Raw genomic sequence first — 16205 nt, 5'->3', positions numbered from 1 at the left:
TTAACAAAAATATTCATTTATAAATATATATATATATGTAATAAACAATATATAACTAGATATCACAATAAAAATATATTTGCGACGCATGCACATTCGTTACAAGAGAATCAAGGCAAAAATATTCTTCGTCAGTCTAATACTATAAAGATAAAAATCATAATTTTTTAACTTTATTTAGAGCTGTTTTGTTAAATGAGCATATTGAATTCAACAGCATGGATCGATTTGTATTTGACTGTGGAAGAGGAGCCGGCGGCGCTGAAGTCGTTGAAATAGTCGCATTTTTAGCATCGTCTTAAAAAGATTTAATATTAATTACACGTATTAGATTTTTTTTAGTAATAAAGTAACATATTTACTAGCTAATGGTGATGTATGACTAGATGTGCTCGAACTGCTAGCGACACTGACAGATCTCTCACTGGGACTGCATAAGTTGGGCGATAATCCGTTTAATGATGAACCTCTATATATGTTATTTTCTTTGTTTTTCTAAAACAGTTTCATTAGTGTAAATATTATAATAAATTATACAAATTTGTTTTATATTATTCTTACGGCTTTATGCTTCTTCTTGCCAGTGTCATCAGAACTGAGTATTTCTTGAATTTTTACTTGTCTTCTCTCTAATTGATGCTAAAAAAATATAAATTCACATGTCACTACTGTGTGATTATTTTTATATTTAATATCAAATCTATTAACTGGAAATCGTTTGCTTTACTAACCAATTTTTGATCGCTTTTTAGCCGACTCTCAATCATATTTGCAACCGCTTTTAATTGATCTTTAATATGTGCCGAAAATTTTAATTGCGAATGTATTTCATCGACTCCATTTAGTTTTCCATAATCTAATTGAAAGAACGGATGCTGCAAAATCTCATTAATCTGTGGCATTCCGTGCTTACACGCAGTCGGAGACAAAATCATCACCAGAATCAAACCTGAAAGTATTGTTTATCATCATTTATTCTTAAGTGATATAAAACGATCAACTTACGCAAATCTTCTGATTCTATTGGCGGAATTTCACTGCAGGTAGAATCAGATAATGCATCGGCAAACGTCATTTCGTACAAAACATGTCCGAAACAATACACGTCGACATCTTCCATCGAATGAATCTTTTTGTGTTTGATTAGAAATTGTCTAAATTTGGTCGGAACGCCCATTATTGAATTTTCAACATCCATTAAAACTATCCTTTGGTTTTCTATAACAATGTTTCCTGTGTGCAAATGTCCTGAAATGTATAAATTAAATAATGTAAATGAGGTAACAGACTAGTTAAATTATTGATAACTTACCATAGGGTAGACCTTTATTGTGCAAAAACTTTAAACCCTGTAATATTTGTTTTCCGTAATGTGCTATCTGTCCTACTGTAAAAGGCTTTCTCTGCTTTGGATTTCCATATTTGTTTAAATACGAATTTTTATATGGAATTCCATACAATTGATCTTTAATTGTACCGTTTTCGTGTATCTTTTTAACGACATAAGTTCCAGTCTCTAAGTTTTGCATGTAAATTATTTTATCGACGAAAGGGTGCTAATTAAAATACCAAAAAAATTAATCATATATAATATAATAACGATAAATTATTAATAAAATAAAATATTACATCTAAATGCATAAGGCTTTTAAAAGCAGATTTTATATCACGTTCCGATAAAAATCTATCAGGACCATAGGATTGCCAGTGCATTATATAATCCTCTTTGATATTTTCATTTTTTGATACCTAAAATAAATTAAATTTTAATCAAATACAAATAGGTCTTTTAATTTTATTATTGCGCATATTTTCATATTTAAACACATGCTTTTTGCGAAATTTATGACATTAGGGCAATGCAAATTTATGGCAACTTTTTTTGAGTGGTGTGAATGTGCTTCGAAGCATATTTTTGGTCATTGTTTAAAGAGGGCACTCTATCTGAATTTCATCAGTTTAAAAAAACTCTAAATATTAAGTAAAATGTATACATGACTGCATTTAAATTGAATTCAAAAAAGGTAATGGAACTGCCCGTGTATGGCAATGATGTTAATTGTTGTAAGCCGTTGAAAGATAGTAAGTTATTTAAATCATGCTTGAATGTAACGGCCAATGAAATCTGCATCGAAGAATTAAAAATATTAGGAGCAACATCAATAGTAAATTAAAGACGTAACATATACTGCTCAGTTGCTGCTGTTTGAAGTAAATGAAAAATTAACTTCTATTTAAACATTTTCAAGGCAGTTGACAACAAGTTGGCAAAGTCTAATACACCCATACCTCGCTTTACGGCCTAGATACGTTCCACGAAACTTGGCCGCAAAGCGAAAAGCCGTATAACGAATCAATTATTCTAATACAAATTCATACAAATTCAATGGGATCGGTTCCAAATTTGTTAAAATATGTAACATGGTTTATCATTTAAAATGCATTTTATCTTTTTATTTCATTTAAATCAAAAATACATACATAACAAGTACATACATTTGTACATAAAATAATAACAGACTCCAAAAACCAACAATAATCCATTAACAAAAATGAAACAACTTCATGTTACATAAAACTTGTGTATGAATACATACATAATTTTTTTTAAAATGGCTTTAATCTGAAGACGATGAAGAAATGGTAACCTGCAGATCACTGTCGTTCTCATTTTTCGCTGGTAAGGATGGGCCTGGCTTAAAAAAATTGTCCAAGGTTGTTTGTCTTGCCTTTTTGTCTCTTTCGTTCTTCAGTGATTAATAACAGCTAATGGCTGAGTTAATTCCTCGAGAAACTTTAGCGCTACGTTCGACGTCAGGATCGTTTTCAAGGAAGATGTTTATTCCTTGTTCGAAATAGGAAAAGGCTTTTGACAATTTTTTTGATGTTAGCTGTTTGAATACAACAGGCTCTGTCTCTTCATCAAATGCCGGTTCTGCTTGCAATTGAATGAGTTCCTTATATGAAAGGGGCTCCCTATCAGCTTCAAGTAGATCAAGCACATCACGTTCGTTCAAACCTTCAAAGCCGAAATCATGTGCTAGATCCAAAATGTTTTGCCTAATTTCAGGAAGGCAATTAACTTCTGCATCAGTACTTTTTACACGTTCTGGCCATATTTTTTCCAAACATGGTTCATTGTTGTTAATTTTAATTCCTTCCATGATTCACTGATGCTGTCAACAGCATCCTTGATGTTATAGTTTTTCCAAAATGTTTTAATTGAAGATTTACCATCGGTTCGGCGTAGGTACTATGCCTTAAAAGTGGCTATTGCACCCTGATCCATTAGTTGGATCAGAGCTGTTGTATTTTTCGGAAGGTACTCAATCATGACATCTTCAGATAATTCGGATAAATTAGTAGGATGCCCTGGTACATTATCCAAAATTAACAAAGCCTTGTTGCTTAAGTTATTGTCTCGCAAATATTTTTTCACTTCTGTGCAAAAGTGATTTTTGAACCAATCCTCTAAAGTAGATTGAGTCATCCAAGCTTTCTTGTTGGATCTCCATATGACGGGTAATTGATTTTTATTTAGTCCTTTAAGAGGCCTTGGATTTTCGGACAAATATATTAAAAGTGGTTTTAGCTTAAAATCACCCGCGGCATTTGCACCAAGTAGCAAAGTTAATCGTTCTTTAGACACCTTATAACCAGGCTCAGATTTTTCGATTTTTGAAATGTACGTGCAATCAGACATTCGCTTCCAATAAAGCCTTGTTTCGTCTACGTTAAACGCTTGTTCAGGTTTATGACCACCTCTTTCAATAATTCCCTTTAAAATGTTGGGATATTCCTTAGATGCGGCCTCATCGGCGCTAGCTGCTTCACCTTTCATTTTAAAATTATGCAAATTAAATCTATTTTTAAATTTATTTTTAAATCGACATCGAAAAAAAGTATTTTTGCCGTTATAGCGAAACATTTAAGGCCGTAAATCGAAAACGTGCCTTAATTGAAGAGGGCCGTTACAGCGAAAGGCCGTATAAAGAGCGGCCGTATATCGAGGTATGGGTGTATAAAGTGAAATCAGCTAAAATGCGTAACAGTAAAAAAGCTTTGTTGGAAAAAATTTAAAAATGTTATTTATTGTGGTCTTGTAACAATCATGTAAACAGTGAATTTAACCAAATAATGTCTATTGAGCTTTTTTTAAAGAAGTCAAAATTAGATTTTAGTGATAGAATATATAAATTATTATTAGGTGGATAAATGTATCCAATAATATAAATTACACCATTGCTTTAATAAACAGTATGTCAATGGGTATAAGAGTAAACCATTGACGCACTATCTCTATTATAAATAATGAATGAATAAATGGTCCCGAATCAAAGGAGCCTTTCATAATTTATTGGAGAAGGAAATACAACTCCAAATGTAAAAACGCATGTGCCGTCGCAACGTAGTCTTCAACTTTATGGTAGAATATGAGTAATGACTATTGTCAGCTGTTAAGCCCATAAGCGTTATTAGTGATTTCTATCATATATTTATATATTACCAAGCAATTGAAAAAATCTTACACATCTCTTTTTGCTAAAAAAAATGCCTCAAACGAACAAAAGTGAGTAAAAAGAAAGTGACTTATTGTTCAATCCGATAGTAAATAATACATACCAAATAATAATGTTTCCTAATTCTCCATCCGATTTCATTTAGAGGAGTTATCAGCTGAAAGTTTCCATCGCCTCTTAATGCCATTGAAACATTTTGTAAAGCCGTTTCTGTTTGTCAATTAATTGTATTGTATCATACCGATTATTAAAACAGTACTTGAACAACAAAAAAAGATACATACCACTTAATGATTGTGAATAATTCTTAGGATCGATAAACGTTTTAAATGGCAGCGAATTCGATACGACTATATTTTTAATTAAAGCATTCAAATAGACCTGCAATATTATACCATTATTGTGGATTAACTATTACATTACACATTAACAAATTATGCATTACTAACTTGCAGTTCATTTCTACGCTCGGCTATAAACTCAGAATTCATATTTCCTATAATCTTCTTGGGCGGAAAGGATACGTTGATGTTTGCCGATTGTAAAGTCGAATTGAGAGAAGCGAAATCGTTATATCTGCGCGAGACGACCCACACATTTTCATCGCTTTGCCCTCTTTGCACTTTGATAATGTATTCCTATACGCATACAAAAAAAGCAGCAATGTGTTTATAGATTAAAATGTATGAGAAAAATACTATCAACAAATTGATAGTAGCGTTCAGCACTAGTGTTAAATGATAACTATTTAATGAGTTAAATTGTTATATAGCAAAAGAGCGTTGTATTGTTATCGAGAGTATTTAAACTTGCCGTATGTCCGTCGACATTATATGCGTTCTCTATCGTGCATTTGAGAAGTTCAGTGTCATCTAATAGCAATTTATTCGCGTATTGCTTTTCGAAAATAGCCATCGACGAAATCGCGTCGCACGAACGTTTATAGACATGTCAACGCGACCGACCTCGATAGAGCAGTTGTCCAAATTGACACTGACAATTAGATTCGGCCGAAACGCTACGCGTTCTGGGCATGCTCAGATTTTGAAAATAGCCCTTTTTTAATAATATTTCATTTAATTAAAAAGACTTTTGCTTAAAATTATTAATTTTTATAATCAGTTTAAACTACGCAATTAGTGAGTGAATGTATTTGTACTAGCCATAATTATAATTCCTAAGTTAGTGAGTGAACGTATTTATTTTAGTCATTATTATAATTCCACTTAATATGTGAAGTTAGATAGAAGACCCCTCTTTACTTTCACCAAATACATGCTCTTTACCATCACCAAGTCCACAATCAGTATAAAAAGGCATAAAAAGAAATTAAATTAAGTTGATAAACGTTTTAATGATTAATTTAAACATAAAATGAACAAAACTGATGACTCTACAAGTAACGCTAACAAGATTTTTTTTATTAAGTTTACTGTCATATCTAAATATGACGGCCCCAATATAGATAAGATCATTTAAACAACAAGCTATATGATAGAGAATGTATTAAACCAACCTACAAGCATATCATCCTCGCAGACACCAACAATTGTACACATACCCAATACAATAAAATACATTATCCAAGCACGTCATCTTCTTAGAAACCACAAATACCCATTACATTACAATATCCAAACACATTATCCTCGCAGACATTGTAAATACCCATCCTAATACCATATTCAAGCACATCATCCTCGCAGATGGTTCCCCTATTAATTCTATAACTTTTTGCACGCTGAAGTGATTTGTGTACAGTTTGCATAGAAGCTGTTGTTGATTGAACACTTCAATAAAGTTAACGTCATCCATAACTCCAAATTGTGATTTAAATTTTTCGTAACATGCTTCAATTTTTTAAATTATTTACGCTTTTTCGTTGAGCCATTTCCTCTTTAGTCAAGTTCCATTGTGGTAGATTGCCAACATATTTACAGATTCGTCTCACAGCGTCGGTACTTTCCTGATGTTTTAAAAACATAAATTTTGTGACGTCGATTTCGAGCAGTTCTTCCAACATTTGAACGAAAAGATCAGTTTCCGTTTTTTTTTATAAACAACACTATACATTTTAACTTTAAAATCTTAACCATTTTATTTTTCTGTTCGCTCTCTCTTCATATGTTGTAATTCGTCTTTCGGCAGAGTAATGTCTATTTCCAAACAATTTAAAACGTGAAGTTTACGGCTTAAGTTTGTCGGTCTCTAATACGTGTTTCAATCTAATCGATTTTTTAACGGAAGCCTGCATCTATTGTGTTTAAGCGGCAGGTGTTCCGAACGATTCTGGCCAATCTTTGAATAATTTCAACGCGACTATTTTATCAGACGGCAGTAATACTGCCAAAAAGTTTTCTATCGATGATTGATCAACGTCATTTTCTTCCGGTGATTCCAGGATATTTTCAAGCTCACTCTCAGTAATGAAGTTTAATGATTTGGAAGGTTGGTTGGCTTGCAGCTTTTTACGCCCCTTCTTGGTCTGCGTCTCATTCATAATTAAATAAATCGTCACAAAAAACAAAATATCAAAAAATTGTTCTAATGGTATTGAAAAGCTCACTTAAATATGGTAATATGTTATAATAAATAGAATAAATGAATAAAAGTACAATTTGCTTGTAATTACTATTTCGTCGTGTTACAAATAACCTCCCTCTCGGTGGTATCGATCGTCGTTACACCGAGTCTCAGGTGACCTAGAGTAGCGAGCATCGTCGTCCACCACTTCCTGCACTCGTCGGCTCAAGCCGGTGGCAGTCCGCGGGAGCCCTCTTCGTCGAAAGTTCAAGTGTCCTGAATCAAAATGCCGCTCCCCGCGCGCCTCGCCTTGTGCGCCCGTCTGGCTGCCCGCCTGCCCCGCGCATCCCCATCTCAGGTGATTATTTTAAAAAACATCGACCGTCTCAACCTCGCCTCGTTGCGTAATCAAAATCGGCCGACATTGCCCTCCGAGTATTCTAACCCTCGCCGGTCGCCATAACCTCGACGTTACGTAAGCTGAAAAATAGTGATTGCCGCATGACACGCGTTACATAAGATGCGGCTTTTCGCCTAAAACACCTACCGACTGTCATTCCGCTCGTCTAATTCGTTTACCCCCACCCTTTTATCTTCTATGGTCGTAATTATATAAATTTTATTTTATTTATCATAAATAAATTTCAGGTCACTAAAGTTGCATTCCCGGCTATGACCGTCGGAGCGCGCAACATCCACATATCATGCAGTCAGAGAGCCGCAGAGATCTCGTCCATCTTGGAAGAGAGGATCATGGGAGCCGCTCCCAAGGTGAGCTTTACGATTGTATGAACCTGGTTAAATTTGATCTCGCGACTGATCGATTTCGTCCGTTAAAGGCCGACTTGGAAGAGACTGGACGCGTATTGAGCATCGGTGACGGTATCGCTCGTGTCTACGGCTTGAAGAACATCCAAGCTGACGAGATGGTGGAATTCTCTTCCGGTTTGAAGGTAAGATGAGCATTATGTAATATGTATATTCACCGTCTAATCGTTGCAACACGTCAACAGGGTATGGCTTTGAATTTGGAACCCGACAACGTGGGAGTCGTAGTGTTCGGTAACGACAAGTTGATCAAGGAAGGCGACATCGTCAAACGTACCGGCGCCATCGTCGACGTTCCCGTGGGAGAGGAGCTCTTGGGACGTGTAGTAGACGCTCTGGGTAACGCCATCGACGGCAAAGGTCCCATCACCTCCAAGACCCGTTTCCGCGTGGGCATCAAAGCTCCCGGTATCATCCCCAGGATCTCCGTGCGCGAGCCTATGCAGACGGGTTAATATTTTTCATATGTAAATATAAATATACAACACGCAAGATATTAATCAACTATATCATTGCGTAGGCATCAAGGCCGTCGACTCGCTCGTACCCATCGGTCGTGGACAGCGTGAGTTGATCATCGGAGACAGGCAGACCGGCAAGACCGCTCTGGCCATTGACACTATCATCAACCAGAAGCGTTTCAACGAAGGAACCGAAGAGAAGAAGAAGCTTTATTGCATCTACGTCGCCATCGGACAGAAGAGATCCACCGTCGCTCAGATCGTCAAGAGATTGACAGATTCTGGTATATTGCACATTCCACATATATTTCATTTTCGACTTAATATTAATTTGGGCGAATATTATAGGTGCCATCGGATACACTATCATCGTATCTGCCACCGCCTCCGACGCCGCTCCCCTGCAATACTTGGCTCCGTATTCCGGATGCGCCATGGGAGAGTTCTTCAGAGATAACGGAAAGCACGCTTTGATCATCTATGACGATTTATCCAAACAGGCCGTCGCTTACCGTCAGGTAATACTGTCGCTACGTTTCGATAATTGTATATGATAATATAACATAAAAATCAATTCTAGATGTCTCTGTTGCTGCGTCGTCCTCCAGGTCGCGAAGCCTACCCTGGTGACGTATTCTACCTTCACTCCCGTCTCTTGGAACGTGCGGCTAAAATGTAAAAATTCAACACAACATATTATATAAATCCAAATCTAATCATACGATAATTCAAGGTCCGAAGTTATGGGCGGAGGCTCTCTCACCGCTCTTCCCGTCATTGAAACTCAAGCCGGCGACGTATCCGCTTACATTCCCACCAACGTAATTTCCATCACTGACGGACAGATCTTCTTGGAAACTGAGCTTTTCTACAAAGGTATCCGACCAGCCATCAACGTAGGTCTCTCCGTATCCCGCGTAGGGTCCGCCGCTCAGACCAAGGCCATGAAGCAGGTCGCCGGTTCCATGAAACTGGAGCTCGCCCAATACCGTGAAGTCGCCGCCTTCGCTCAGTTCGGTTCAGATTTGGACGCTGCCACTCAACAGCTCTTGAATCGCGGTGTCAGGTTGACCGAGTTGCTGAAACAGGGACAATATGTACCGATGGCCATCGAAGAGCAAGTCGCTATCATCTACTGCGGTGTCAGAGGACACTTGGACAAACTCGACCCGTCCAAGATCACAGCCTTCGAGAAGGAATTCACCCAACACATCAAGTAATTGATATTATTTTTATAATGTGTAGAACGCTCGAGTTAATGCTTTATTTTTTATTTTAGAACAAAGGAGCAAGTCCTCCTTGCGTCCATCGCCAAGGACGGACAAATCACGCCCGAGTCGGACGCTAAGCTGAAGAAGATCGTCACCGAATTCGTCGCGGCTTTCGCAGCTTAAGCGTATTAGTATATAAGTGTAGACATTTCTATAACGAACACCGTATCCTCAACAATATATTTAGTCTTCCATCAGTGATGGAATATGACATGAAAGGAGTATCTTAATTATTTTAATAGCTTCATACTTCACGTATGTATTTTCAATTCTGTTATTGTTGAGTTGAATGTGTCAACTATTTAAAAAAACTATTAAAATGTATATATAAAAATTAATTTTGTTTTATTCTTTCCTATCTTGTTGCATAAAAAACCTTAGCAGTCATTATAATTTTATAGGTTATGATCTAGTTATGCAATAGCATTGTGTGAATAGCTCTTGGAATTTATTGTTTTTTAGGAATAAGATCTTAATCATTGTGTCCAATACATAACTAGTAGCTTTTCTCAGGTAACTAATCAAGAAGAATCAGTAATTGAACATGCGTATCACATATTCTTGGTGATTATTTGAATTTCTTTGGATGACTTCAAAAAATTGAACAAATTTATTACCTAATAGATTCAAATTCATTTTGAATAACAAGTCGGCGCTGTCGAACTTTTTTTAGTCTGCGACCATCTTTTCTTTTGCAAAAACAACGAAACAAAATATAGATAATGGAGCATCAACACTAAAATTCATTAAGAAACGTAAAGTTATAAAATATGATGAGTATTTATCATTTGGATTCACTTATATCTGCAATAAATATGTGGTAGGAACTGTCTTCTATGTTGCGAATATTTATCAATCGAAAATATGTAACCCGCCAATCTGACGTTATTTGAAAACATAACAGTAAGTCTGTCGATTCTTTTAAATAAAAAAACGAGAACTTGCTTCAAGTCAAAATTTTATTCAAAAGACTGCAACTGCTTGTATCAATAAAAATATCCCTACTGATAGCAAAAACTAGAAAACCTAATACTATAGCAGAGCAACTGATTATTCTTGCTACAAAAGTAATAACGAATACGATATTGAGGGCTAAAACTACAAAAGTTTGATTTCACTATCGAATGATAATGTCAAGTATAGGATTGAAGATGTCATTTAATATAAAAGAGCAGCTAATTTCAAAAGTCAATATTACTCACTAAAATTGATTAGTAGTACCAACATCTCTAGTAACGCTAATTTGTTAGTATTTATTAGATATGAATTTTAATATAAAATGAGGATTTCTCATTTCATAATTTACTACCTTCGTGTACCACAGCTGAGGCCATATTTAATAGTTTTATTCATTTTATAATCAAAAACTAAATGGAGTGGTCAAAATGTGTTAGAATTTGTACTGACAGAACTCATGGATTGACTGCTTTAATTATAAGTGTCGCACCTTAAGTCAATGCTGAATACACAGGGAATCATTAGCATCCAAACATATTTCAACAGATTTGTAAAAAACATTGGATGAAGTTGTCAATTGCATTAAGGCTCGTCCACTCAATACCCTGTTTTTTAAGTTTTGTGGGAAGAAACGGGAAGTGAACATACACATCTATTATTACACACAAAAGTACGTTGGTTGTTACTTGAAAATGTACTCAATCGCCTTTTTGAGCTTCGTGATGAAATACGATTAATTTTAATGGATACGCAATTTAAACTGAACAGATATTTCAACGATTTTTCCTGGTTAGCTAAGGTTGCTTACTTGACTGAATTTTTTTCCTTATTTGAATAAACTGAATTTAAAGCCTTCAAGGTGCAGCTGCAAATATATTTAAAGTTGAAGATAAAATAGAAGCGATTATTAAAAAAAATCGACTTGTGTTCGAAACGCATGAATAACTTTTCTAACATTCAACGATTTTATACTTTGGCGACGGATGGTAAAGATTGGCAATTAGACGCAGATTGAGCCACTGCAGTAGTATTTTATAGAGAAGTATATGGTTTACATAGTTATTACAATATTTATTTTTTTATTTATTTTATTTTTTTAGATTAAATTAAGACCATCGTGGCCTAACAGGTTACCCCAATGCGCCACGATGGTCGAAAACAAATTTTAAATTTATAAAACATAAAAAACGTATATATACATAAATAAAACAATACTTAAAAATAATAAACATAACAAAAAATTATAAAATATCAAAATTAAATGATATAAACTGGATCAGATCCTCGTAGCTAACATTAAATAAGTCAATATGTAATGCCAGCGTATTAAGGAGCCGGATGGCCACAGCTATAGGCGAGTCGGCAAGTGCGGATGTCCTAGCCCTAACGGCCATCAAAAGAGGTCTCGATCGTGATTCTCGAAAATGTTCCGGAACCCAAAACTGGAATTCCTCGAGAATAGCTGGATTGTCGACAGCACCTTTTAGTAATTTAAAAAAATGCTTAGCGATATACAGCTTTCTGCGAGAAATCAGCGAATCATATCCCAACGCTCCTAAAAGAAAGGCGCTGGGATATAAGTACGGATAATAACCAAATGTCCTTTTGTAAAGGTATCTTAAATACCTTTTTGAATTTTTTCCACTAAAAGGGAATATTTGGCTATTCGGGGATTCCAAATTATAGATCCCGATTCAAGAATACTACGAACTAAGGTGTCATAGAGGATGCGAATAACTGACGGATCGTCAAAGTGAAAGGCATTCCTCATAACAAAGCCGAGCATCTTGGAAGATTTATCACAGACGTCGTGTATGTGTAGAGAGAACCTCCATTTGCTCTCGAAAGTGATTCCGAGATCTTTAATGGAAGTTTCTCTAGTCAAAATGTTACCATCGAGATGGTAGAAATAAGCTGATGGCGAACGGGATCGAGAAAATGACACAGTATGGCACTTTCCGACACTAAAGGGCAGACGGTTAACGGAAGCCCATCTCCACAGAGAGTCTAAATCACTTTGTAGAGAGAAGGAGTCCGCAACAGATCGAATGCATTTATATAATTTTAAATCATCTGCGTACAGAAGAAAACTTGAATTTTTAATTGCTGTATTTATGTCATTAATAAATAACACAAAAAGCAGAGGTCCCAGATTGGATCCTTGAGGAATCCCCGAAGGGGTAAAATATTCTTTTGACAATCGGCCACCATAGGTTACAAACTGTCTACGATTGCTTAAATAACTCGAAAATAACCGAGTTAAATTATCTGAGCAACCGAGGTTCGACAATTTTTTTAATAATAACGTATGACAAACTTTGTCAAAGGCTTTCTCAAAATCTGTATACACGACGTCTACTTGAATTCCGGCATCGAGAGAAGTTGTCACCGTTTTGGTGAACGACAGAAGATTAGTAACAGTGGAACGGGCAGGACGAAACCCGTGCTGTTGGTCTAATAAAACTTGCTGAAAGTGATTGTAGAGATATTTATGAATAATATATATATTAATGTATGGTGCATGAGGCAGCACTGGCTGTTGCGAGTCCGCTAAAATTCGCCAAGAGAATGTGACCCCGTCATAACAGTGTTATCAAGTTTTAGCCATAATAATCCTGTATAAAAATGGGACTCCCACAATACTTTCAATAAAGAACTTTATAATGAGCCACTACAGATTTTAATGGTTCTAAAAAGCAGCTTCATGAATTATTATCCCAGTCCTAATTCTGAAGCCGTCACTGTGGGAACGTTCCCATTGCAGTGGCGACGGCATGATTATATTGCTTTTGATGTGGATTTTTAACTTATGAGAAGGGAAAATTGTTTTTACGCTCTCCTATTGGTCAAAATTCCGTTTAGATATGCTTCATTCAATTCTCACTTATTGTAATTCGCAATATTGCTATAAAGTCTTATTATTAATGCTAGATAATCGAGCGTTTTCACTTAACCGCACGATTTTATTGCTTTTGACATGGGTTCTAAACAGGGACACCCTTGAATTTGGCCAGAAAAATGCATGTCATTTAGTGAAATGCTATGAATCTTAATAAAATGGAAATATTTAAAAAATGACCACTGACTAGCCAACTTTTGCCCCCAATTGGAAAAAAGCTGAAATGACGTTCATGTTGGCTTTTTCGGTATCGTTATATATGAAATCAAAGTACAGAAACAAACTCAACGACGAAGCAGAATTAAGAATAAAACCTTCCAGCATCGAGCCTAACATTGTGATTCTGGTTTCAAGGAAACATCTACACCCATTTCATTAAGTAAAAAGAAATTGCAGAAAACATATTAATAAGAGCTATTTTGACCAAGTGATGTTTTGTGTGAGTATATTGTATTATTTGTATATTTTTTTTATTCTTTTTACTACCATTAATTTTAATAACCAGCAATACATTTTTAACAATATTTATTAACCGCCCTACCTCTGGGTTATTATTCAAAAAGTAGTTAAAAAATACATTGGGTTTTTTTTTCATTAGATTTCACAATAACAATACTTGTTTACAATATAACAGAAAAAAAATACGCAATAGACTCATTTGTAATCCTTTTTTGTATCCTTTGCAAGTCAGAGGTTCTCGAAAAAAGATTTCGCAAAATATTTTTTATATCCATACAAACGTATCACGTACGTTCGTATGGGTAGGGTGGTTAAAATGTAGTGTCTATGAGGATAGTCCGCGGACTACATAAGCTTAAGAACCACTGCTCTAAGGATCCAAAAATATAAATACTTGAATTTATGCTTCCAAACGAGTGAACTCCAGATTCGAACTATGCATAAGCAATAATTTGCATTCATTCCTTTACTTTCTTCTATGAATTCTTTTAACCCCTTCATGGTCAGTTAATTCGGAAATTTGTATTTTGTAAATTCTCATCTCAAAAAATCAGCAAATTTGTCAAGAAAATTATCATAGCCTTTTTTTGATAAAATATAGTAGAACCCATATTTATCACACTGATAAACGTGAAATGAATAGTAGTATTTCACGGTGGTCTTCTCTATGTATTCTTTTTTAAATTCAACCTTTCTCTATAAAGTATACATTGATAATGCATCGAGACGTATTGTCAAATTAAACAAGTTATAATAAAGTTTAAAAAATTATATTAGAAAAAAGTTTACAATTTAAAACTTGTAAATTACATGTAATTAAGATTATAAACTATGAATCTTTCCCTTCGGATTTCTCACTTTGAGCTTTTAGCTGATCTGCCTGCTTCTTTTCGGCTTCCTTCTGTTTTTCCTTGGCCTCAAAATCGTTGATGAGATTACCCACTTCTTCGGCAGACAAAATTTTAATTATTGTTATATTCTTTTCAGTATCCCTAGTTAACTGAGCCATTTCGACTGAAAAAAATTACATGAATATAAATTTGAAAAGTAGATTGTATAAATACAATGCAATATGAACCTTTTTCGGGTGTCAACTTGGTCATATCCAAAGTTTTACTCAGCACTCGGATGGCTAGTTCTTTAGCTTCGGCTAAAGTTGTACCGTTTTCGACGTACTCTTGTTTCAAACTCGATATAGCAGCCTATGAAAAACATTTTATAGTGTAATATATATCTGAAATATTAATCGACGGATTAATACCTGACAGTTATTGCCGATGCACGTTGCTTTCCAACCGCCATAATTTCCACTAGGATCGGACTGATATAATTGATAACCGTGATGCTTATCCCAGCCCATGTAAAGGATGGATACGCCAAAAGGTCTCTTACCTAAGAAAGGCGGTCGTTTTAGATGATTAAATATGTTATTTAACAATAAAAAAAAATATACCTCCGTATTGAGTGTACGCTTGTTTCATGTCGCACAACATCGAAACGAGCTGCTCGCAAGGAATGGACTCTCCATATTGCAGCAAGTAGCGCTGAGCGATCACTCTGAGTTCGTTGGTGAGTACGTTAGCGTCGGAAGTAATTCCAGCAACGCTGCATACCATATCGTCGTTTAATTTGTAGATCTTCTCGGAGAAGAACACCTCGTCGAGGAGTTTGTTCGTGTTCCTTCGCTCGGCGGCCAAGAGGATGCCGTCGGTGGCCAATACGCCTAGACACGTACCAGCGTGACTGATGGCCTCCATGGCATATTCCACTTGGTAAAGTCTGCCTGAAATTCAATAATGGTTTGTAAGCATTTGAGGTTATGTTCGAGACGGTTTCGATGCGTACCTTCCGGAGAAAATATTGTTGTTCTGGTGTCATATCTTCGAGCCTGCGAAAGATAAATAAAGCAATGAAATCGAGTCGATTGTTAACAAAGCTATGAAAACTATTTGTGCGAACACTTACCATTTTATTTTATTGTTAAAAATCCCTTTATATCAATGAAAAATACACTTTCGGCAAAAGCGACCTAACCATGACAGGTCGCCACCGTGATATAGCTCTTTCCGTGTAACCGGTTTTCTTCATTTCCAGCCAGCTACTCTTTACCCAAATTTAAAAATAAAAATTAAATAAACATTTGTCTTTTTAAAATTAACATAAAAAATGCCATTTCAAATATGTTATAAAAGGTTTATTTTAGATAAATAATACAATTTATAAACATAGTTCTATATTAAATACATGTTAATTATCATATGTATATAAAAATGTTATAAATGTTTAA

General features: G+C 35.3%; 3 protein-coding genes across 3 annotated transcripts; 1 reads left to right on the top strand and 2 right to left on the bottom strand.

The window, feature by feature from the left end:
• Positions 1 to 25: 25 nt before the first annotated feature.
• On the bottom strand, positions 26 to 5528 carry LOC148229698 (PX domain-containing protein kinase-like protein). The gene is made up of 11 exons (XM_088196783.1): positions 5334 to 5528; positions 4970 to 5158; positions 4805 to 4901; positions 4624 to 4730; positions 1630 to 1749; positions 1313 to 1556; positions 1006 to 1248; positions 732 to 949; positions 562 to 639; positions 363 to 495; positions 26 to 297 (listed from the first exon to the last, which is right to left on the bottom strand). Exons 1-11 carry the CDS (start codon positions 5433 to 5435, stop codon positions 158 to 160), a joined length of 1671 nt encoding a protein of 556 aa, XP_088052909.1. The 5' UTR covers positions 5436 to 5528; the 3' UTR covers positions 26 to 157.
• Positions 5529 to 7281: 1753 nt separating this feature from the next.
• On the top strand, positions 7282 to 9937 carry blw (ATP synthase subunit alpha blw, mitochondrial). Its single transcript, XM_088198785.1, has 9 exons — positions 7282 to 7401; positions 7692 to 7814; positions 7883 to 7996; positions 8057 to 8321; positions 8392 to 8616; positions 8681 to 8850; positions 8913 to 9007; positions 9066 to 9548; positions 9612 to 9937. The coding sequence occupies exons 1-9, from the start codon at positions 7330 to 7332 to the stop codon at positions 9724 to 9726; spliced, it is 1662 nt and encodes a 553-aa protein (XP_088054911.1). The 5' UTR covers positions 7282 to 7329; the 3' UTR covers positions 9727 to 9937.
• Positions 9938 to 14672: 4735 nt separating this feature from the next.
• On the bottom strand, positions 14673 to 15990 carry Prosalpha3 (proteasome alpha3 subunit). The gene is made up of 6 exons (XM_088196958.1): positions 15884 to 15990; positions 15764 to 15806; positions 15372 to 15701; positions 15180 to 15310; positions 14997 to 15120; positions 14673 to 14932 (listed from the first exon to the last, which is right to left on the bottom strand). The coding sequence occupies exons 1-6, from the start codon at positions 15884 to 15886 to the stop codon at positions 14748 to 14750; spliced, it is 816 nt and encodes a 271-aa protein (XP_088053084.1). The 5' UTR covers positions 15887 to 15990; the 3' UTR covers positions 14673 to 14747.
• Between the last annotated feature and the right edge of the window lie 215 nt (positions 15991 to 16205).

Source organism: Plectrocnemia conspersa, unplaced genomic scaffold, assembly GCF_051122295.1.
Source record: "Plectrocnemia conspersa isolate PC_06_02 unplaced genomic scaffold, ASM5112229v1 ptg000011l, whole genome shotgun sequence".
In the NCBI taxonomy this organism is placed as follows: Eukaryota; Metazoa; Arthropoda; class Insecta; order Trichoptera; family Polycentropodidae; genus Plectrocnemia; species Plectrocnemia conspersa.
Note: the sequence above shows the minus strand (reverse complement) of the source record. Positions and strands in the feature narration are given on the sequence as shown.